We start from the raw sequence: 23,388 nt of genomic DNA on the forward strand, positions 1-23,388 counted from the left end.
TTTATCTTCAAAATTCCCCATGAGAACAAGATAAATATAGGGAGTGAAGTTCCACTAGCACTAACAGCAGCTACTCTACTTAATCCTTCAGATTTAAGTCATGGAGAACTGCCTCTGCAAAAGCAAAGATGTGCAAATACAGCAGCTGCACAACAGCACTCCTTCACTTCATATTTTTTATGTTAAACACATTCAAGATACTATGCTGCCAAAAATTAATAAAATTAGAAAATGAAATGCAGAAATATATTCCTCTTAGAACACAGATGCATCAAAAATATTTTGCTTTACAACTGATTTCATGCCATTGATGGTGATCTAAGAATAAATAAAACTCTAAAGCTTCTTCTATACCTTCTGGTCACTAGTCTTGTTTGAACATACCTTTTAAAACATGAAGCAAGAATGTGTATTTCTTTTCTACATACACCAAACTCAAAGGTTTCATTCAGTCAGACCACAGAATTGTTTAAGGTGGAAAAGACCTTTAAGATCACTGAGGCCAACCATTAACCCAGCTTTTTCCTCTGCCCCCCTAAAAATCTAGAGACTACTTAGAGTAGAGCACAAAACACTTTTGTTGTAACTACTATACAAAAAAAAAAAAAAGGTATGGAGAGCTAGTAATCATCAGATTATGAGAGTGCTCACTCTGCTACCTAGATTTTAAATACAGTAGCTACTCTTTGGACTGAACTTGTATTGCACATTTGAGGACAGAGCTACTGTGGTTTATTGCCAGTTAATTAGCAGTCAAAAGGATGAAGTAGGTAGGTGAAAGCACTAGTAAAAAGTTTAAAATACTTTAATTTTAAAGCTGATGGTATCTCACAGCAACATGGGCAATATCCTATTTATCTGGATTACATCTGAAAACTTGAACAGTGTTCTTCAAAAGGACCACTAGTCTTCTGATGCTATACTACACAAGTTTTAACATCATCCAACTCCTATAATTCAGCGAGTTTCATTGAATTATTTCAGGGAAAAAGCAAGGAGTTATGTCAAACCTGTGAATTGATGTAGGCAGACCATAAATGCTTTGTGATTGATATAACAGTGATTTCTGAAGAATTCCATATGACATCAGTTCAGAATAAGAAAGCATAAGCAAATCATGCTTAAAAATAAGAAGTTAAGCAATCTAAATCAGGTTTAACACCTAGTGCTTCCATTAACAATTAAAAAGTTAAATGTTTCAAAGATGCACCGAACTCTTATTCTGTACTACATTCAAGATCTAACGATGTAAACGAGCATTTCTCTACTACTCCCTTCTGCTCAGATATTCTACTGATGTTTTAAAGATGACATTTAGCAAATCCTCAAATTTTAATTGAGAAGCTCAGTGCAGAGCTAAAGAATCTTTCCACCTAGATTCATATGCACCATTTCCCCTCACTACAAGAGAGCACACTGAAGAGGATTATTTCAAAAGCAAAATACTAAGGAGGGCTCTCTTTTGCTCAGGGAGCAGCTGAAAAACACATCATCTTTCCTTCAATATCAAGGTGAAATCCCAAGAAGGAAAAATTTTATTTGCAATAAAATACTTGCAATTAATTGTAACATCTTATTTGCTCAAGTTAGTATAACCCCAAAAATATTTCAGTCCCATTGTTAGTTATACTTAATACCTCCAAGAACACACACAGGTGGTTTTATTGTTACAAAAAATAAGACAAAAGAGCAAGTTAATCACGCAGCATTTTGCACCTTTGTGCAATTGCCTCAAGGGACAGGGAAGCAGAGCTCTGCCTTCCTTCAGGTGTGCTCCTCAACAGGAGGTTTCCCAAAGCAATAACCCAAACAGTGAACCTCCATTTCTGTGGAGGTAATTTCACAGTCTTAACACATCCATACAGAGCCTGCTTGTTAAAAGTTCAAGTGTCATGGTCAACAACATACTTGAAGAATACTATTTGTCCTTGGTTACACTCTCAGCCTGATTTTTGAAGGTCTTTCTTCGCACCTTTCCCAACTTCTCAATTTTGCAGTTATATCAAACAAAGGCTCTGAGGAAAGCTTTGTATCCCTTTAATTCTCTGCCACAGCCCAGTGGATAAATGTTTCTGGAGGTTTCCCCACAATTATAATCATTTGATTTCCACACATGCCTTACAAGGCACTCTGCTGAACAGCCGTATCTTAATATCCTTTGATCACATGTACAAAAACAGTAAAAATGAAGGATGAAACTCCAGGAGGGGCAGACAGGAAACATAAACCAGGGAAAAATTTGCTAAGCATCACCTAAGAGTGATCATCCTAAGAAAAAAAAAAGTCTCTTTTCATTGCCTAGCTAGTTTCAGTGACTTTTACCACAGAGATAGAGTGCCACTTTGGCATCACTATGACTACTTGAAGACATTTGCCACATGGTTTACACCAAAGGCCAAGACCTCCTTCTGACTTATTCTTGCTTCTATCACTATATACACTCAGAGCATACAAAAAGCCCCACATAACTTATCTAAAATGTTCTCTCAGTCTGAGTGTGCAGATGCAGCCTAGTGACATACACTGATTTAATACTGGGCCACACACACACACACAAAGACAACCACGTTATTTCTGAAGATCTTTCCTACTCCCAACATATACAGCAAAGGCAATTATTTAAACTAGCTTTAAGTTTCCTTAATGTAAAAATTCACTAAAACAATTACTCAATTTAATCTTTTTATTTATAAACAGACATGGAAACATGTTTAAAACATCTATTTGACCTGTCATAGCAACTAAAAAGTGTGTGTTTCCCCTACTTCCACATGTTCCTTAAATACTAAGCAGATGTAAGCACCCAGGATCTTGTCTTCCACTATGACAGCCATCAGAAGCTCTAGCTTAACATTTTTCATTGATAGAGACAACAGTTAAAACAGAAACCTAATTAACACATAGCCATGGTCGACTGTCACCCACACTGTTAAACAATGCAAGAAACAATCACTTCCCTGACCCTCCAGAGGGATCCTCACCTGCTGTTACACAGAACATGGCACTGCTCCTGGGAAAACAAAAGGGGGGAACAGCATGGGTTTTCAAACAAGAACCAAAACAGCATTACTGACAGTGGCACTTGCCCAAAGGGCTATACTACAACAAGTGACAGTCCCCAGCCTTGTTAATTTAATTTTCTCTCTGGCCAAGATAGAAATATTATAAGCAGAAACATGAAGCAAAGGAACCACCCTTCTGCTTTGGACAGCCTCACTATGTAAAGCTGCATTTGAAAAGATGTATGCCACCATTAAAGTTTTACATTTTTATCTGAAAACATTTAACTTCAGAGTATCTGTCCAGCTGCAGTTGCAACATTCAGAAAGAACATTTTACACTTACTTCCCTGAAGATGGTATTTCAAACCCCAAATATAGGTAAACTAATCACAAAATAGCAATATTGCACTCAAAGACATTAGACTTCTAGCGGAGTGGGTTTTTTGTTTGGTTTTGTTAGTTGAGAGGGGTTTTTTTGTTTGGGTTCCTTTTTTTTTTTTAAGGAAAATGCTGAATACAAAGACACTGCACATTTTTAAGAATTACCTCCAACTATCTACTGCAATTTTTCCAACGTGGAGTTTAATTTTAAAGCATGTTCTACAAGAAACTCTAACTTCTCTCATATTTAGAGATGTTTGAAAATATAGCTGACTTGGCTGCAGGCAAAAAATCACCTGCAATTTCCATAAATCTGTGCTCATACTTGAACACTCCCTTAACTTCAATTCAGTCACCACCAGTGCTCACATCTTTACCCTTCGCTTTTCATCTATTCTTCTTCATGCCCTAAGCAGAACTTCTCTCTCATGAAAGAAAACATCCAAATCCAGACACTGATTGCAAGCTGGTGCTGGTTTTTAATTCTGACTGTACATTTCACTCTTGTCTCTCACACATTCCATACCCTGTTTGTCTGTTTCCAAGAGCTTAAGGTGCGTTTCACTTTGCGAAGTTCCCAGCCCAAAAACACTGCAAAAACAGCTGGGATCTCAATGCTTCCTTAATAAAAAATTACTTGTTCCACAGCTTAATTTCCTCCTATTTCTCTAAAATTTTTAACCAGGGAGTAGATGTTAAGAGCACACTTCATCCACAAGGTGACATCCAGTAATTGCTCTAAAAGAGGATCCTCTATCGATAAAAGTCAGAAACCTTTACGTTATAGGTCAAGGGCACAAGACCTTCAAACGAGGGCACTGAAAGTTCAGGGAAAGCACACCTTTTCTTACCCCTTTTAAGCTACTTTCTAATAACGAGAAAGTATTCAGTGATTTCAGGTCCAAAATTCTGGGCGTGCCAAGTACCACCGTTCACAGGCATTTTAAATAACTTCTCACACTGAGGCTCAATTATAGCCCAAACTACAAACACTCTGCATAGCCCAAACCACACAGTACAATACTGACAGAATAAAAATTTCATATCACAAGTGGCATTTCATTGTCCAGCTCAGGTTAAGTATGTTTTCCATCTTCGCGACCGGCAGTATAAAAAGCAATATACAGGTAGCTTTGAATTTTAATATGTTGGTAAATAGCGAAAGTTAATGCGGTGCTTTATAATCGCCACTTTAAACACACAACAGCGGCAACAAACCACCCCAGTTGCAGCGAAAAAAACCCAACCACACTCGTCCGCAATGATTTAAAGACAGAAATGTAAAGATAAGCACAGAAGAGGTTGCACAATAACACATGATCTTCCCTATCACATGCTTGGCAGCGCGCTCGCTGCCCGGCGATACCCGGTCAGACCCCGGGGCACTCCGGCCGCGCAGGGCAGCGCCGGACATCCCCGGCTCGGGCCGAGGGCTCGGGGCGAACCGGGGCTCCCGGAGCACGGCCGGCAGGCGGCGGGGAGCGGCAGCGGCGGCACCGCGGGAGCCGGAGGAGCCTCTCCCCCATTCAATCCCTCCCTGCTGCCCTCCGTGCCCAGCGGCGGCGGCCGCGGCACCGGGCACGGCGGGGAGGCCCCGGGCTGCAAGCCCCGGCAGCACCCCGCGCCCCCTCAGCCGGCACTTACGCTCGAAGTCGGAGTCGGACTCGTCGTCGCCGCGGTCGGGCTCCTCGTCGCCGTTGGACTCGGTCTGCATGGGCTCCCCGTCGAAGCTGACCACCCTGCGGCCACCGCCCGCCTCCTGGTCGCGGGCATCCCGCAGGCGGGCGAAGTACTCGGCGGCGAAGCCCAGCAGGTCGGACGGCCGGTGCCGCAGCACCTCCACCGTGTAGCCCTGCAGCAGCTCGGTGAGGCCCGGCGGGATCTCGATGCTCATGGTGCCGGACACCCGGGAGGCCGCCTCGCCTCGCCTCGCCTCGCCTCCCTCCGTCCGTCCGCCCCTCCCCGCGTCCGCGGCCGGCGGTGCCGGTGGCGGTGGCGGTGCGGGCTCAGGGCCTCCCAGACGGGCGCGGACCGACTCCCGCCGCTCCGGTCACACGAGCCTCGGGGCGCGGAGGGGAGGGACGGGACGGGACGGGGCGGGAGCGGCCCCGCGGCGCAGGCGCGGAGCGGGCGCGGGAGCGGGCGCGAGGCCGCGGGCGCGCGTGCGCGGGGCCTGGGGGGGTTCGTGCGTCACGGGGGGGGAGCGGCGGGGCCGGGGCGGGAGCGGGCACGGGGAGCGGGAAGTGGGGGAGGATCGGCGGGAGCCGGGGTGGGTCCCTGGGTGCGTGCCTGGATGGTTCAGCTCTTCGGAAAACTGATGGGCGCCCGCCGTGCTGCGCCCGACGGAGTCGTTAAACCCCGGTCACGGCGGGTTGGGCCGGGTGGGAGCGGTGGTGCGAAACCTCTGGACCAAAGCTGGCGTATGGGGAGGGGTAGAGTCAGGAAGGCGCCTCCCGGCCGTCGCTGCTGCGTTTTTATTTTCCTCTTTCACATCCGTGACCGCGTACGCTCCTTTCTTGTCAGAATCACCGAGCAATTAGGTTGGAAAAGACCTCTGAGATCGCAGAGTACAGACTTTGACCAAACACCGTCTTGTCTAGACCATGACACTGAGTGCCACGTCCACTCTTTCCTTGAACGCGTCCAGGGACGGTGACTCCACCACGTTCCTGTTCCACCGGGTTCCTGTTCCACTATCTAATCACACTTTCTGTGAAAGAATTCCACCCGGTGTCCAGCCCAAACCTCACCTGGCACAGCTTGAGGCCATTGTCCTCTTGCTTGTCCTTTTGTCAGGGGCATGGGAGAAGGGACCGATCCCCACCTGGCTACACTCTCCTTTCAGGTAGAGAGCAGTAAGATCACCCCCGAGCCTTCTTTTCTCCAGGCTAAACACCCCCAGCTTCTCCTCATCAGACTTGCGTTCCAGACCCTTGCTCAGCTCCGTTCCCTTCTCTGGACCCACTCCAGCACCTCAGTGCCCCTCCTGAATTGGGGCGCCCAAAACCAGGCACAGCAGTCGAGGTGTGGCCTCACCAGCGCCAAGGACAGAGGTTCTTCCTCGTGTGAAGGTGCTTCAAAGCTCCTCCCAGAGCAGGAGATCGAGGGTTTTTTGACCTTGCTTGGATCCAATCGAACTTCCATCCAATTCTTGATTAGAATTAGATTTAAGACTTATGATTTCCCGGATCTTGTCAGAATTATGTTATTAAAGAACAATTCTTTAGCCAGTGCAAGAAAAGTAGCGTGCAGGAATTCATACCTTTTGGTAAACAATGAATAGAGCCACAATAATGTCTGAAAGTGTGGCAATAGTACTGATCTGATAATAATAAAGCATTAAAGATAAGGAATTTCAGGAAAAAAATGAAATGCAGAATCATAGAATGGTTTGGGTTAGAAAGATCCCTAAAGGTGACCTAGTTCCAATCTCTCTGCCATGGTCAGGATCACCTTCCACTACACCAGGTTGCTCCAAGCCCCGTCCAACCCAGCCTTGAGCACTTCCAGGCATGGGGCATCTACACCTCTACACAACCTGTGCCACCTCCTCATCACTCACATAATTGCTAGTATTCATGAGCTTTGGAGAGACCCATTCATATGCTGTTAAATGAGCTTTTCTTCAGTTTTTTGCTTGTGTTTGTTGTACAAAACCTGTTATCTGTGTGTACAAGGGAGGTTTGGCAGGTGTCCAGGGGTTGTGTGGAGTGGAGCTATCGACCCTTAAGGTTTGACATTGCTGGGAAGCTCATCTTAAGAGAAAATAGACCTGTGCAAACATGACTCAAGGGGAATACGGATGTTGGCTTAGTGACTCCGCTGCGTGTTGTTAGTGTATGTATTTTTATTTAATTCTTCTTTTGTTCCAACAATAAAAGAGCAGAAACCAACTCATACTCAAAATATAAAATTTCACTTAGAAGCCCAGAATTGGCTGAGGCAGCATACTGTGTGTTTTGGTTTTGTTTGCTCGTGTGCCAGAGTCCTCTCGTTCATCCAGATGGTTCTCAGTGCACTCCCAGATAAAGGCAGCCTGTTCATCACTGCTGCACAGAGGGCACAGCAGCAGATCCCAGAACACCACATCCAGTGCTTTCACTGACTGTTCTCAGTGAGGGAGGCAAGTTGCAAATCTCATGGCACATAAAGGTGCTCTTTGTAATACAGCTCCCATATTTCCACGTGGAGTAAGATTACATTGTGTATCCATACAAAGTGAAAACATTTTTTGAAAAGCGCAGAAGATAGATTTGCCACATCTCATCAGTTTATCCAAAGATTTTGTATGAAGCTGTTTCTCTTAATTTCTATTCTTTTCTACAGCAGGAACAACAGCTGCTCTATTGCCTTTTTAAAAAGGCAGTTTTCATTTGCCATTCCTTCCATTATTATCTGTCTGATGATCTCAAACATTACAAGAACACATTTCACTGCTCAATATATGTACTTTAGCTACTGACAGAACTGGTACAGAGAAAGATTCTGATCAGTGAGAAAACTGTGGTTAGACCGCCCAGAAAATTAGGATTTCTGATTAGATATTCCCTTTGCTGATTGGGTGCTGAAGATATTGCTGGTGGTGAAGAGGTAAAAATGAAATTTAAAAAATTCTGTAAAAATGGTAAAACAAGATGCCAGTAAAAAGCAGGTTCAAAGGAAGGTTCAAAGGAAAAGAGGAAAAGTCTAATTCCAAAGGAATACACTTTTTCCTTCCCATTTTTTTGCACAATTGCCTGCTTTTGGCATTAGTCAGCTCTTGTATTAGCTTTTAATGCCTGATGATAATTTTGTGTCATTTGTGTCTGTGAATATAAATCTGGTTATTTATTCAGAAAAAAAATATGTTACCAGTAAACATTGTAAAGTCTCTGAAGGGCTACATTGTATTGGCCTTCTGATATTTATATGTCCACACACAACTAATCAGCTTCAGGGGAAAGTAAAGAGCAGAGCTCTGTTTATTCTCTTCCTGAAGGTCAACAGACAAAATCAAAAGCATCCAAGGTCACACAAAGTGCATTTTCAAGTTGATTTACACCACAGTTTATCCCATTTCTTTATATACCTTTTTTTTCAGTGAACATCAGAATTGAAGGCACAAATATGCAAGAAGCTTGTCGGCGATCAAGTTAATTGTTACAGTGCCTGCTGTGCATACATAGAGCTCATCATACGCTTTCTTTCTCCCTGAATTTGCATAACTTTTAAAATTATTACTATAATAAGCATTCACATTAAAAGAATGGTAGAAAATAAATTAGAAAATGCACTTGCAGCCTTAATTTAATCCCCTTTATAATAACATTTTTAATTCAGGCAGCATGACCAATGCATTTTCTTTCCTCTGGCTTCATGGCACGTTCAGCACCCAGTATGGAGTTAGATAAGACTTGCATAGCAGATGAGGCTGGTCCCCACAGTACTCCCGTCAAAGTATGTGTGTATTTCAGTATATAGTTCTCCTAATAATTTCTTAGTGGCTGAAAGCTATTCCCAAATATACCACGTCTGTGCTCCAAAATGGTGAAGTCTCTTCTCTTTACTCTGCCTTTACACAAATCTGTGTGACTTTGATGTGTCATTAGTGAAACTGTTGTGGAGCTTCAGTGCTTGTCCTGCTCAGGCAGGAGCAGCAGAGTTGCCAGCAGAAAAAGCAAAATAGTCTGTGTAGTTTTGCACTGGGGAAAAATAATCAGATTAAACTTCCTGACTGGCTCCTTAAAAATCAAAATAAATCCTTTTATAATGAGTAATAATTCACTTCTCATAAACCTTTCAGCACCAGCCAGAGCTCAGACACTATATAAACATATGTACATCTTGGATTAATTACACTTGCCGTCAAATTCCATACAAGGATCATGCAAGAAAACACTAAATATTCTAATGACAGTCATTAGTGAGCACAGCCTCACATTTTCCACATCCCCCTGGTGCTGAAGCCAGTGACCAAGGTTTGTCACAGCAGCAAGGTCCAGAAGTTAAATGCCTGTTAGATAAAGCAGCACTTCTTTTTCTATGATCTGGAGTACTTTCCCCAGATTTACCAAATGTCCCAAAATACTTTGTGATTTTGTAAACCTCAGTCTTTCCTCAGCCCTCTCAAAACTGAGGTCTCAGTCCTACAAATCTCTCCTCCAAAAGCAGCTGCTTCCCCAGGATGACATTAAATGCTCCTTTCTGTAGCTGCTCAGCTTCTCTGTGCCATTCATGAGCACTGTGTGCAGTTCTGGTCTCCACATCCCAAAATGTGGGCTCACTCTGGTTTTACACAGCAGAAAAATGATTGTCTGTTTTTTTCTCTAACACTTTTCCTTCAATTTCTGGGCCGCCACATCATTGTGAACTGAATGTATCCAGTCTTCTGTTTAAGATATAAAGAAATATATATAAAGAGGGGGGGGGGGGGGGGAAATACCACTTCCCTTGCCCTGTTTTTCTCATGGCTGACCACCCTCATTGTAAAAAACATGCTAAGTTTCACATTTTAAGTTTTCTATGTTTAACATTCTAATGTTTTTCTCCTCACTACTTGCTCCCGTTGCTGCAAATGTGCCTAAACATCATATATCTGTGTATAATGTACACAAACCTTCTGAGTTTGCATTTTACCAGGAGTAATAGTAACAAATAAGTGATCCTGACTTAACAACCAGGACATAGAGATCCCTGAACACCATGTGCAAGATGAAACTGCTTCTCCTGTCTCTCTTTGGTTCCTTCTCAGGAAAGGGCTAAACCCCAGAAACCAAACTTTGGTGCTCTAACCTGTTGGTTTGTTTGTGACAGTAAGCAAGATTTTGTATGTATTTCTGTTAGTCTTTAGAGTGAATAGCTTCAACAAATCATATGGGGCTGTCTGTCAATAATACAAAGACAGGTGGAAAATCAACATTTTTTTAAATAAATTCAAGTAAATACTTGTGTCAGCTGAAATTTATTAGCTTGAAGCTACCTTTAGTCCATCAGAATTATTTTGGATAATTCTTAGAAAGATGCCTTGCCATGTTTGTTGATAAATGTCAAAGTATCAAGTTGGGAGAAACATCTGTATAATGTCCAGATTTTCATTGGCATAATTTAGTTTATGAACACAGAAAGCACTGATTCTGTTGGCAACAATTACAGATTTTCAGGCAGTAGAAAACACCAACCTTAAAATACCTGATTTTGTAAGTCATTTGACCTAGGTGTTACCTAGATGTAAAAAGAAATAGCTCTGACTATCATGTCATACTTGTGATGTAAGATGGCACACCTGAATCTAGATAAAAGTAGTATCTGTGACACAAGACGTGTGGGATGACCATGTTGTTTAAACTACCCTGAACAACACTGTATAGCAGATGAGGAGTTTATGGTTCCCACGTCAGAGGAGCCCTAAGCAACAGCACTGCTGTGTAAATAGGGGATATTCAAATAAGGACTTAGCTAAGCACCTGGTTCTCTTGCATACAAAGTGGAAGCTGTACCCATTTTGGTTGTACTTTAGTTTCTGGCCCCAGCACTGAAAACGTTACATTAAGACCTTCTCCACAGAGGTTGGTGTGAATTCTGGGCAGAGGGAACTGGTGGGAACAGTGTGTCTTATATGTGTCTTCTGATAGCCAGTCACTCACTGGGCAGCCCTGATCCTGCTGGAGGGCTATGTTGGCCTTAGAGTACACAGACATCACTACTAAATAAAGGTAGAAGGTTTTCAGATTGTTTTGTTTTAAGAGAAGAAAGAAAATTAACCTCCCTGTGAGTTGTTCAAAGACTGATCTGAATCCAAACTATCAATTGCTTTCTGTGTTTTCCAGCAGAACCTGTTCAAACACAAGTTTGTTGATGTTGAGGGGTTTGTCATACAAAGAGGTCTGAAATTTATTTCTTCCTTGAGCTTCTGCTTGCAAATCTAGAACTGTCTTTTGTTGTATGTACAAACTTGTCCCCTCCCCATCTTCTCACATTTCCACCTGACACAGTTCAGTTCTGTACTGGGTCCTAACCTGCCGCTGTTGCTACAGCTCCTGTTTTTACACCTTCTGTTGTCACCTTTGTAGATTGAATGTTACTAACCATTTCTCACACTTGGCATTTTCTAATTTGTCATGTATCTTCACTAGATGCTTGTCAAATAACAATTGCCCTTCCCTTCACCTCTGAGGTTTTCCTTATATCTACAATCTATCCCTCACCCCATCTTGCTTATCCCCCTTGGGGGGACACTTTGAGCCTCCTTCCAGACTCAATCTCTCTCTCCTTTTGCAGCATCTGATCCCTCTCTGAGACAGAAGCCACAGTGCCTTTGCTGTTTGGCCATGACTTTTGGTGTCCACCAGAAGCCATTGACACATTTCACTGTTCTCAGTGTTTGTGTCCTGCCCTTTGGTGCTCACAGATCCATTCTGGGTACAGAATTGCTGTACACAAACACTGGGCAGTACCATGATGAAGGGCTCATTTTACAGGTCAGCATGGTGTGTTAAGCAATTCCAAGTGCTGAAATTGCAGTATTAAATGTAAAATGCAACACTAAAAATGAGGCTTTATCCACCAAATCCCCAAATTTTTATATTTCCCTCTGAAAACCCTTTTAATGGCTTCATTACAGCTGTTAGCACTTGTTTTAATTAAACTCATAGCACAGCATGAAGATCAGTTAACTAGTTTTTGGAGAAAATCAGGAAGCAGTTCCTATTCTATTTTACTGTCATTCTTCATATCCTGTGCTTTGGTGTACATTATGAAAATGTTGGTGGAGGATTCTTTATCTCAGGGAGGATAATGGAGATATGGAACTTCTCACTTCTAGGCTGGTTTTCCAATTCAGTTTCCAATTCTTATATTTTATAGAAGTATTTGATGTTTGACTACAGCTTGGATGTCTTCATTCAAGGAAACAGGTGGTCTTATCATCCAAAGCAGAAGATTATAAGGCCACCTCACCGTGTCCAGTTCCTTCTTTGTCAGTCTCAGAAAAAAATTGTTGGTTTGTAGAGCTGAAAAATGTTTGCTACCTTCAACTATGACTTAAATCACATCTGCGTAAGAAGCTGATTGAATGGGAGTTCCATGTAAAGTGCTGCTCCTGAAGGGGTTTTTGACTTTAATTCTCAAGGCTATCAGCCCAGAAGAGTTGCATTAAAATAAAAGAGGAAAACAAGAATCTGGTTTTAGAGAATGCAGCAGCACTGCCTTTTGTTACAGCTGCTTTGAAGTGTCTCTCCATTGACATCTAGTGTCCGAAAAGGAAGATCTTTAGATTTCTCACAGCCGTGCTGGCAATATTTATCTGTAAATTTTTAAAGATTTTTTCCTTGTGTAGCTATTAAGAGCTCTTATTGATTGTACCAGGTCAGCCAGTAGGTGAGACTGATGGTGCAAACACAGCAGTCTCCCTACTCCTAACAGTGGGCATCAGAGACATCCATGTATGTTTATGTTCTGAATAGCTTCAGGAACCTTTTTCAGTGCTTTGCAGTGCAAAAATATTATCCCTTTTTAGTTTTTTCTGTAAATACCTACAAAATATTTTAAATCTGTATCTCTTCCTCAGAGCATATAAGCAACTGTGAACCAATGAATATTCAATACAGATCTTATGTAGTATTGTACTTTGTAATCAGGCATTATACTAAATATATTTAATTAAAAAAGAGTTTTTTCAATGATAGAAATCTCTTATTTTGCACTCAATTTTATCACTGAAAAATGCTTAATAAAGAAGTGTCTTTATTCATCAAATGGTGAGAATTATTTTCATATTTATTTATTTATACTGTAGAAATCCCAAGTTTTTCCAAAAGGATTTGTTGTTTTGCTTTTGCAAAATCTTGAGCAATGGCAGTGAGCAATTAATCATGTAATTACTGCACACTTTGCTCTGTGAGCAGCTTCTACTTTGAAGTACTTCCTCCTGCTCCTTTGATCAGCCTGAAGTGCTTCTGTTGGGGTGTGCACACAGGGGCTGTGCCAGGGTCACAGCCACACCGTGCTTGGTCCTAGAATGATGTGAAGTCCTTCCCTACTCTGAATGCACCCTGTACATTCATACTTGGATCATTTCCTTTGTAATCTGCTCACAAAGGCAGTTATTTCAAATAAATTATGTTATGAAAGCTTAACAAGATATGTTGTCCTAATATTTGTGTTGCAGCTTCAGGAAAAGACAACTGGTTCAAGGATGCACACCAGACACAGCTTCTGTCTGTGATGGACTCTGTGTATCCAGGGAGCTCATGGACTCCATCATTTCTTGGCTGTGTTTTATGATTCATCCCTGTCCAGCCTTTCCTCAATATCTCATAAGCCCTGGGTGAGCTCTCTCTTGAATTGGTGATACCTGACATAGCAGGGTCCTGTCCTTGCCGGCTGGTGGAAGTTACTAGTGTGAAAATAATAGATCTTTGCCTTGGAACAGAGGGGAACCTGCTGAAAAAAGAGCTAGAACAGCCTTGATCTTGTCCTCTGAAGGTCAGAGGAGAGTGAATCAGTATTTTCCACCATTTCCCAGAAAAGGAGCAGTCATCAGTTTCTATGGACAGTCACACATTTTCCTTTTTTCTCCTTTCAGTGTTCTGTTATTTAAAAATTCTCATTACATTAACTGTCAAAGAGTCTGTGTTGAAAGAACCTGCTGAATCAATTCATCCAGAATAAGAATGACAGCATCATTAAGATGTATCCTGCTTAGATTATTCATAATTTAACTATAAAGCAAAACATGTGATCATGAGTAATAAAGGAATGTGACATAAATTATTTCATTCAGAGCAGTACATTAATGCAGGCACTGGCAAAGCTGCTGCAACAGCAGCAGGAGCCTTTAACTGCAACTGTTTATAATTAGGGTTACAAATAGAAGTTTATGTCTGTTTTTGTCGTGATCCTTTAGCCACTCCAACTTTCCATCCCCGATAGGACTCAGTGCTTCCAGCAGCCCCAGATTTTCCCTCCTTGGCGTCAATGGAAGGAGGCAGGAGCCAAGAGCATCGTGTTGCTATGGCAACACATCCCACTTCCCTGGGGATCATGTTGCCTCGGCGACATCGGGCGGGCAATGCCGGTGGATCAAATCGACTGAGAGCAGCTGCCCCCCGGAAAGCAGGACAGCTCCGGCCTCCGGTGGCACTGGAGCCCGGAGTTCATGGGCTGGCACACGTAGGACCCTGCACTGACAGCAGGGGCTGGGCCAGGAGAGGGTGACCCATGGGTGTGGTCCTCCAGGTACCGAGAGGAGGCTACAGCCAAAAGGAGCTTCTCATTGCCACCTAGTGTGTTAAAATAAGATGGGTGTCTCAGTGGGAGGGGTTTTGCTGAAGGGAGCAAATGCTGGGGTCACTGTCCTTGGTTTGTGTGATCAGGACCTGCAACCATAACACAACATCAGAAGTCATTGCCTCTTGTTGCACAGTCCGTCTGTGAATGGAGGTGAACTTGTACGTTGATTTTAGGGTAGCCCAGTTCTGCTTTTCACTGTGTCACATCCAGTACCCAGCACCACGTAGGCAGCAGATTAAAGATCAATTTACATAGTCAAATGCCTGTGTTAATGCTGTGAGCACAGAGCCTCCCCGTTGTGTGCCTGCAGGCACTCCAGCAACCAGCCCCAAGCAGTGACAGGATCTCAAGAGCCCCCAGCCCCTTTGCCACAAGAGGGGTTTTGGATATCTGCACCAAACCTTCTGTGGATTTCACTGGAGCCCTCTGTGTAGCTGCCAGTAAGAAGAAGGGGCTCAAAGCTCAATTCATGAACACCAGTTATGGACATTGATTATCCACAGCGCTTGGAGGGCAACTTGGGAAGCAGGAAGATGATAAAGCACAGACAAATTTGGACAAGACAGGTAAATTCCTTGTAATTTGTCTGTTAGTATAGGAATCTCTTCTCCCTTTACACTGTAGTATTAAGAAGCCTCTTGCCTACTGTAATTAGCCCTTGAATAAACACCATCTCTGGAACAGGCGCCTCTGTTGTCCTGATTTTGTGAGTTAGCAGAGCTTTGCTTTTTTTCTAAACCTTACACTAATTATTGCAGAAGAGCAGAGCCTGCTCCACGGAGTCTGGTGTTACTTTCTGCCTCTGGAAATATTACCATATGCTGCAGAACTGTGCCTCAGTGGTGTAACATACCTGGCTTTAAGTAGATATTGTCTGTACTTGCAGCTGCACCCTACTGCTTGCTCTATCCTTGTATTTCTGCCATTTGCCTTACTCTCACTGAGCTATTCTGTGTGCATTTTCTACACAACATTAGCTCTCTTTCTTCTCACAATCAGAGCTATGGTTAATTGTGTTTACAAAGATTCCTGAACTGTGGGAAATGATTCTCAGAATGTGCGGTTTTGCATCATTTAGCCTTGAAAGGATGCTGCTTCCCCTGACCTCTTGTTGGTTTTTTCTCAATGACCCTGGTAATTGCATCAGTAACCTTGGGAGTCACATTTTCCTTTCACATCTAGGAAAGATCCAACCTTTCCTTACCCTTTCTCAGCAGAATCACATATCCAGTCTCTCCTGTTTTCTGTGGCTCTACCACACCAGCTCTTTTTCTGGCTTCTTCTTTCACCCTTGTCCCAAATAAACTCTTGCCTGGGTCATCATTTCCACCACTCTACTTTTCTATGAAATTTTCTGTCTTTCTTCTTCTCTCCTGCATTAAACATATTTCTTATTTTCTCCATCAAAATCCTTTACAACCAGTCTTCTGTGAGGTCTGTCAGAATGCATTCTGACAGCGTTGTCCCCAAAATTCTGACAGCATTTTAACGCCATACCAAACAGACATGTCAGTGTTTTTTCCACATCTCCCCACCACAGCTGGGCAGAGCTCTCCAGAAACATCTACAACGAGGGTTTGGGGCACAAAAACCAGATGGTACCACATGCTCCCTCGTGTTGAGGGAATTCATCTGCTGTATTTCACTTATACTTAAAATCCAGCTGCCTTGAGAAAGGCCTTTTTTTGCTTCAGCACACTGAGAAAGTGAAAAATGGTAGCCAGGAGTGCACCCCAAATCCACACAGTTCAGGTTCTGATGTCACCTCAAAGCCACTCGGTCCCCACACTGATGTTCCATGTTATCTGCAGCTGTGTGTGGGAGGTTCCCTTTCAAACGCACTTAAGCAATGTTAGGTCCTTGAGATTAACCTGCAGTTAGCAAGAAGCTCTAGGGAACACGCAAAGAGAAAACCTGTTTTCTCCCTCTCTTCACACATCCTTAAAGGGAATTGTTTTTTTCTGAGTCACAGCTAAGGCAAACCTGTTGGAAAAGACTCAGTTTAGATTTATACTATGGCTCAGAGGAACATGAAAGACCATTTAGTGTTCAAGGTATTATTTTTAATTATTGATCAAGCCCCCTGTCTGGCTGAGCTCTGTCAGGCCCTTCTTTGGATTTTGTAGAGTTTATTTCTCTTGTCATCTTGAGCAGACTTTGACGTGCAGAACACAAGCTTGTTGATGAAATGAGAAGATTGCTGGCAAAGTTTGCTCTGTCTCTGCATTTGCAGTAGCATCTTAGTGCAGGGGATATGCAGTGCAGTAGTTCTTTTGTTCATATTTAATCATACAAGAAAGAAGAGTGTAATTAAGGCCTGTCTCCCTCAATCTCCTCCCTGCCTCAGAGTATTTCAACCCTTTGAGATAAAGAAAATGGAGCTTTTTCTGACAGCAAAGTGCAGCCCAGAGCATATCAGGAATGATTCTGCCCCCATCACTCCACAGTTTCCATTTGACAACGTTTTCCCTCTGAGCAGTTTCATATATGAAGGAACACAGCCATTAGAAAGAGCATTGCAAGTACCAAAATCTGATCAAAGCTGGAAGCACAGTGTTTGCTTTTGGTTTTCTTTGCACCTTTGACAGCCCAGCTTGCTTCACTGTCCCCCTCAATAGCTGACTGATTTCTCTTTATCTGAAAACACCCTTAAGCTGTTACTAGATTTCAGGATGCACCATCAAAAGGGGACTTGGCTCAGAAATAGACTTTTTTTTTTTCTATTTAGCTATTTTAGCTGTTTATTGTCTGCTTAGCTTTGTATCTCAGGGTAAACTCACTTCGTTTGTTCTCTAAACCTAGCAACTGCTTTAAAGCCCAGCACAGGGTTACAAAAGATTTTCTGCTAGAGAATCCTGAAAAATGGAAATGTCTCATTGAAAAAAAGGTGTTTCAAGCTTGCAATTTTGGTTGGCCTTGGGCTGAAATGAAACCATATCAGCAAAGACAAGAAATGACTGGAAGGGGCAGAGAAGGATGAGTCCACCCACCCAACCCCCATGGGCAGGCAGCAGGGGGAGGTGGTCCAGGATCCTGATGGGGAGGGATGGTGTTCAACCAGAACTAGGAGAAACATTCCAAGCTTGAACCCTGCCAGAGAGCTACAGAAAAATCATCAGTGAGAAGCCTGTCGATTGATGAAGTTGCCTGAAAGGAGGGAGGAGGCTCTAACACATAAACACTTTAATTGCAGAGTTGTTTATTCTGAGTTTTGCTAAGAACTGACAGGGTAAGTGTTATTGCTGCTTCCCAGGCTATGTAACAGGCACGGAGACTGACAGAGAAGTTTTACACTCAGTGGTAGGGTTATTAAATTATAAAAAAAGATAAGGGTTTATCACAGAAGCAATAAGCTGCTATTCTCTCAAGGCTTTGTTGTTGAACTTTAGAAGAAATACTGTGAAAATCAAAGCAATGCTCAAAAGGGAGAAATCTACTACAGAAAAAAATGCTGATTTAAATATTGTTTCAATTTGCAAAACTCTTTTTACCTACAGAGAGGATTTAAACAAGGGGAAAATATTTTCCTGTTGCTTGGGATCAAAATCCAATTCTCAGACACACAAAGACTAGTCCAGAGGGAGAAGCTGCAGAAAAAAAACATGACAAATGAGGGACTCCATGGACATGCAAAGTGAAGGGAAAAAAAAGGACAAAATAATAGAAAATGTTCTTGCAGTTGCAAAAGTGCAGTTAAAACATGAGATTTGATGATGTGGGAAATAAAAGGTTATATGGGAGGATTTCTTGTGAGTTAATGAGTCTGAAGGTTTCACAGTGGCAATGCTGGTGCTTAGAAGGAAAGCTGCAAGAAGGTTGGTTTAACTGGGAAGATGTTATTCCCATGGTGGAGAAACACAGACATGATGAGTCCAGGAAAGAGGAGTTAAATAAAATGGAAAGGATGAAATGAAATGGAAGTAGGGGCTGGTGCTGGGTGCCCTCAATGGGAGTCTGTCCTGCTGCAGCCAAGCACAAGCAGAGAGCATGGCCATGATTGGGGTTTGGCTGGGGGCAGGGGGCCACAGCCCAGGACAATAGGGATGCACAGGGAGCTGGTCCAGGCTCTGCTGCTCAGCATCCTGCCTTTGTCACAAGGTCCTCCTTGTCTGCTCAGACCTCCTTGGACCCCACCACAGGGATGGGGCATCCCCTTCCCTCAAGGGGAAGCAGCACATCTCTATCCAAAGCAGCACATCTGCACCTTTAATGATGATTAGATACCTTTAAACTGAGATATTTGAAGATCAGGGAAAGAAGCAACAAAGGCAAAAATGACAAAACTGAAAAACTGTTACTTTACTTCAGGGAAGTATTCAATCAAGTGTCAGACATGGAAGGTCTGCTCCAGCTGCTGTTTTCTGCAGCTTGAGCAAAGGAAAGACTTACTCTGTACTGGTGGCCTTCAGTCTGAAGCTGTGTGTAAGAATAGGAAGTGATGGTATCTCCTGTTAAAGGACACAGTTGCTTGCCCAGTTATCCCTATCACAGGATTCAGATTCTGCTCACAGTCAAAAGCAAATGTTTAAAATACACTTTAAAGTAGGCCAGTAATTTGGGAAAGGTCAAATTCTTTTTGGAATTCTGAGTAGTGTATATTTTTACAGGAAAAGACCCAATAAAGAAAGAAAAATAGAAGAGGCAGCAGGCACTCACTGTATCAGCAATTCAGGTTCCCAGACTGCTGAGACGAACTGCCCTCAGGGAAATGAGATTATACTTTACCTCTGACATATATAGAATAACAGATTTCTCATTCATCTCTAAATTCATATTCAAACTGATTAGGCAAGAGCTACTGGAACAGGAGGAAAATCATGACCAAACCTTAGAAGGTTTTTTGGTTTGCCAGATGAAGTCTCAGGGAACATTCTTTTGAAAATGAATACTGCTGTCACTGGAAGAAGTTAGAGAAATTAAGGATGACTGCTCCATGCTTTCAGCAAATGGAAACCTACTTATTTATTTATTTTTATGAAGACAAATTGCTTAAGCAATATTTAGGGCAAAAAACGTCCTAACTTTTTTAAAGAAAAAGTAAGAGTCATGAGGAATAAGTAAAAAAAAAAAAAAAAAAGGTAAATAAAGTCTTAAAATCAGAATTTTAAAAAGTATATTTAGAATTAATTTAATTTGAGCTTAAAACTGCATATGACAAGAAAATCTGGTCTCTTACAGAAAGAGAAATCAAGTGGTAAGGATCATTATTGTCAACATTGAAGAGTATCAGGGTTTTCCGTAAGATAGTTACATATTGTAGCAAAATGTGTATTGGTGTTGATTACTTGAGGGGGAAAAAAAAGTTTATACTTTAGATATTTTGACATAAACAAAAAAGATGTAACAGTTTGTCAACTGTTAAATTTAAGCATGTAAAAGAATTTTAAAATCTATGAGGAAAATAAGAAAAAAAATTACAATGTCATAAGGACACATGAGGTTATGGATTATGCCTTTCCAGCTAGATTCTACCAAGCATTTTAAATTTTGAGGGGCACTTGAGTTGTCATCCTGTGTGCAACAAGCTTAAACATGAAAATGAGTCTTTCACCCCCAAAGAATATGTCAAGAAGGAAACAAAGTAAGAAGGACATACCCTAAATGCAGCAGACTGGACACTGTTTTGCCATCGCCGGCAACAGCCAGGATGGAGAAAGGCTGGACACTTTTTTTTTTCTTGTTTATTGATGGTGTAAATGTTGCTAAGTAATATGGATTAAATTAAACCCCTCATCCTTTCCCAACATGTATACCACCTTCAGCAAAGAATGCTCTGTAAATATAGTAAAAGTTGAAGGGTTATTCCAGATCAGTCAAATTTATTTATAGAGGAACTTATAGAAGACAGATTAGCAGACAGCTACTCAATAAAGAGACTTTTAAGCATATTTGGAAATCAATACCCATTTTGTTAACCAGATGTGTGAGTGCAAGAGGAAGCTAATAGAGAATAGAATAGAAAATATCAATATGGCTGATAGAAACTATTATATTTTTATTTAAAATGGTACGTAGAAGAAATACAAAATTGGGGGAAAAGGCATTATATAAGGATAGGCTAAATGAGACATCGACTTGGAAAGGAAACCAAAGGAGAAAACCCAGATAGTTAAAAACTATTGCAGGAAAGATGAAGGGAAACAATTTGTTATTATTTCTCATGAGACAAGATTGAAGTGACATCAGTGAAAACATTCAGCCAATCTGAAACGAAGCAGCACATAATTAAACAGTGCTGCTCACTGCCATCAGATACCGGAGAGGCCAAACCCAGAAAGGTGTCTGGAAGGTGATTGTGTTTAAAACAAGCCTAGCGCTCTGGGTGTGGATCCAGGCTCCGGCCCAGTACATCCCAGCTGGTGGCTGTGGATGCAGAGCTGGTGGCAGCTCCCTGGGGAGGTACAGCTGGGTGCTTTGTGCCCCCTGCTCTTCTCACTGCAGGCAGAGCCTGGGATGAGAGACCCCCGGTCTGAGGCCCCAAACCCCATTCTTAATGACACAGCCTGCTTTTATCCTTTCCAGAAAGAGTACCCTTAGCACTATTCAATTCTGTTCGCTGAGGGAGTGAGGTGGAGGAGCTGTGCTTCACAACCCAGTTGGCTTTGAGGTCTCTATAGACATCCTCACCTCATCCTGTGCTCAGAGTGCAGAATGAAGCAGGGGGAGAGAGGAGAGGTCAGCACAGACCTGTCCTAGGGAAGGGCTGCATTTCTGGGAAGGTCTGCCCTCCCAAAGCAGCAGGCAGCTCTGGCATCTCTGGACATGCTCACTCTGGAGAGCAGGACAGCTGCAAGCTGCATTTTGTGAGCATTAATGAGACAAGTGCCAAGAGCAGCCGGTGGTTTTTGGGCAAACTGTGTGTGGATGCTTCATCCTCTGAGCTGGACCCATAGGGAAGAAAATGGGGAAACCCCCAACAATTTGTCATCAGCACCTGAGATTCATCCACATCATAAGGAATTGCTCACATCGGGAGAGAGAGACAGACATTTCACACCAATGCCGTGTCACCTCATGCCTCATCCATTATCCCTGGCAGGCACAGGAGCATCCCCAGATGCCTCCCCAGCCCGGAGAAGCTGAACTTCGTTGTTCCATGGAGTTTTGCTGCATGGAACAAGGACAGGGATCGAGAGGAGTTCCCAGGGCTCTGCCCAAGTGGCTGCCCGTTTCCTGGGATGCTGAGAGAACAGGACGTGATCCTGCTCCGGTCTCCTGCCCACCGCAGCTTCAGGCTCCTGCCCAGGGAAGCTCTGCGGCAGCTCCCGGCCGTGCCTCGCAGCCGAGCACGCCTGCTCCTGTGGGAAATGGGTGGTGGGGCTGGGAGAACAGCGAGTTCCCTCCGCCGAGTGATCTCCTGCCATCGAGTGCCAGATCCTGAACTTTGGCTCCGGCCAGGAGGCAGTAAACGAAGCAGATAATTGCCTGGCAGTGAGTGATAGGGAGTCAAGGGTGAGCGGGCAGGGAGGGGTGGGGGATGAGCGGGAGGATTATGTTTCAGAGGGAAGTATTTTTTTAGGATTTGTCTATGCAGGCGTTCAGGAGCTTTTCTGAATCTCATGGGCTTAGTCCCAGGAGAAGGAGGACTCGCTGTAATTTTACACCTTTTCAACATTTCAGCTGATTCTGCTGAAATCTGCGTAGGGATTAAAGATGGGAAGGGACAGAGAATTGATTTTCTTGCCTTTGGTCTCCAGGACAAACATTCAAAGCTGAATCACTGTTCAGAATTTTCTGATGGCATGAGTGGAGAGAGGAAGGAGCCAGCAGCTGACAGTAATAAATAACTATTAGGAAACAGTATTAGGAAATAGTACCAAGGAGAAATGTTGCTGCTGGGATATGCTTTCAGCCTTGGGAAATCCATATCCAGGCAGATCAACATTTGCTTTAGTATCCAGAGCTTGTATGCAACTTCTCTCAGGCCCAGAGCAGCAAGGGAGAAGGAGAGGGAGAAGGGAGAAGCCTGAGCTCAGGTCTCCGATGAAGAAGGGAAGTCAGCTCATTGCACGGACAAACATCTCCGGCTTCCACCCTCCGTGCCAAGGGTTAGCAACAGCACTGTGTCCTTCAGCAAATCAACACTCAAACTGTCACCTGCAAAGGGAAGTGGAGCTTATCCACAGCCTATTGCTAAAACTTTGATACTGATCTTTATGGTCATGTTTCTAGTAAGCCTAGAGACAACCTGTGCATCATAAACTGCTGAAAGAGATCTGTCTGAATTTAAACTGAACTGTCTGATCTCAAACTGGTGTCTGAATTCAGAGACAGATGTTAGTAAAAATCTTGTCCAATGTTTTCTTAATGTTTACATTTTTACCAGGTTTGAGATAGGCTGGCAGAACTATTCTAATACATTGAGGTAATGGAAAATGTCCTCCATTTTATACACTAATCTCCCTAAATTAGAAGTGGCTTTCCATTTCAAGCATCCAGCATCAGGCAGACTGTTTCTCCCCTTCACTGGACAGTTTTCTCAGGGCAGAGTCTGCTGAACAGAAAGACAAAATGTGGTGTAAAATGGGCTCAGAGAGAGCCATATCCAGCGCCCAGCGTTGTGAATGAGAGCAGTCCCCTGTGATCCAGTCACCCAAAAGGCATCCTGGAGAGCAGAGAAGAGACAGGAATCCCAACAATCCCTATACCCACCCTCCTGGGAAGCCCCCGGCTCCAAGGCAGGCATCTCCCTGCCTTCATCAGAGTCAGGAGCAAAAATCCCCAGGATGCAGCTGCT

The 23,388-nt window shown here is 43.0% G+C and overlaps 1 protein-coding gene across 2 annotated transcripts in view; it reads right to left on the reverse strand.

The window, feature by feature from the left end:
* PRKAR2A (protein kinase cAMP-dependent type II regulatory subunit alpha) overlaps nt 1–5,277 on the reverse strand; it is a 59,307-nt gene extending 54,030 nt beyond the window's left edge. The window contains exon 1 of one of the 2 annotated variants that reach the window (XM_062500385.1): nt 5,069–5,277. In XM_062500385.1, coding sequence (XP_062356369.1) covers nt 5,069–5,277 — 209 coding nt within the window. Of the gene's footprint in view, nt 1–5,027 lie in introns of both variants that reach the window. The other variant, XM_062500384.1, reaches the window with a different exon arrangement.
* Between the last annotated feature and the right edge of the window lie 18,111 nt (nt 5,278–23,388).

Source organism: Cinclus cinclus, chromosome 12, assembly GCF_963662255.1.
Source record: "Cinclus cinclus chromosome 12, bCinCin1.1, whole genome shotgun sequence".
Taxonomy (NCBI): Eukaryota; Metazoa; Chordata; class Aves; order Passeriformes; family Cinclidae; genus Cinclus; species Cinclus cinclus.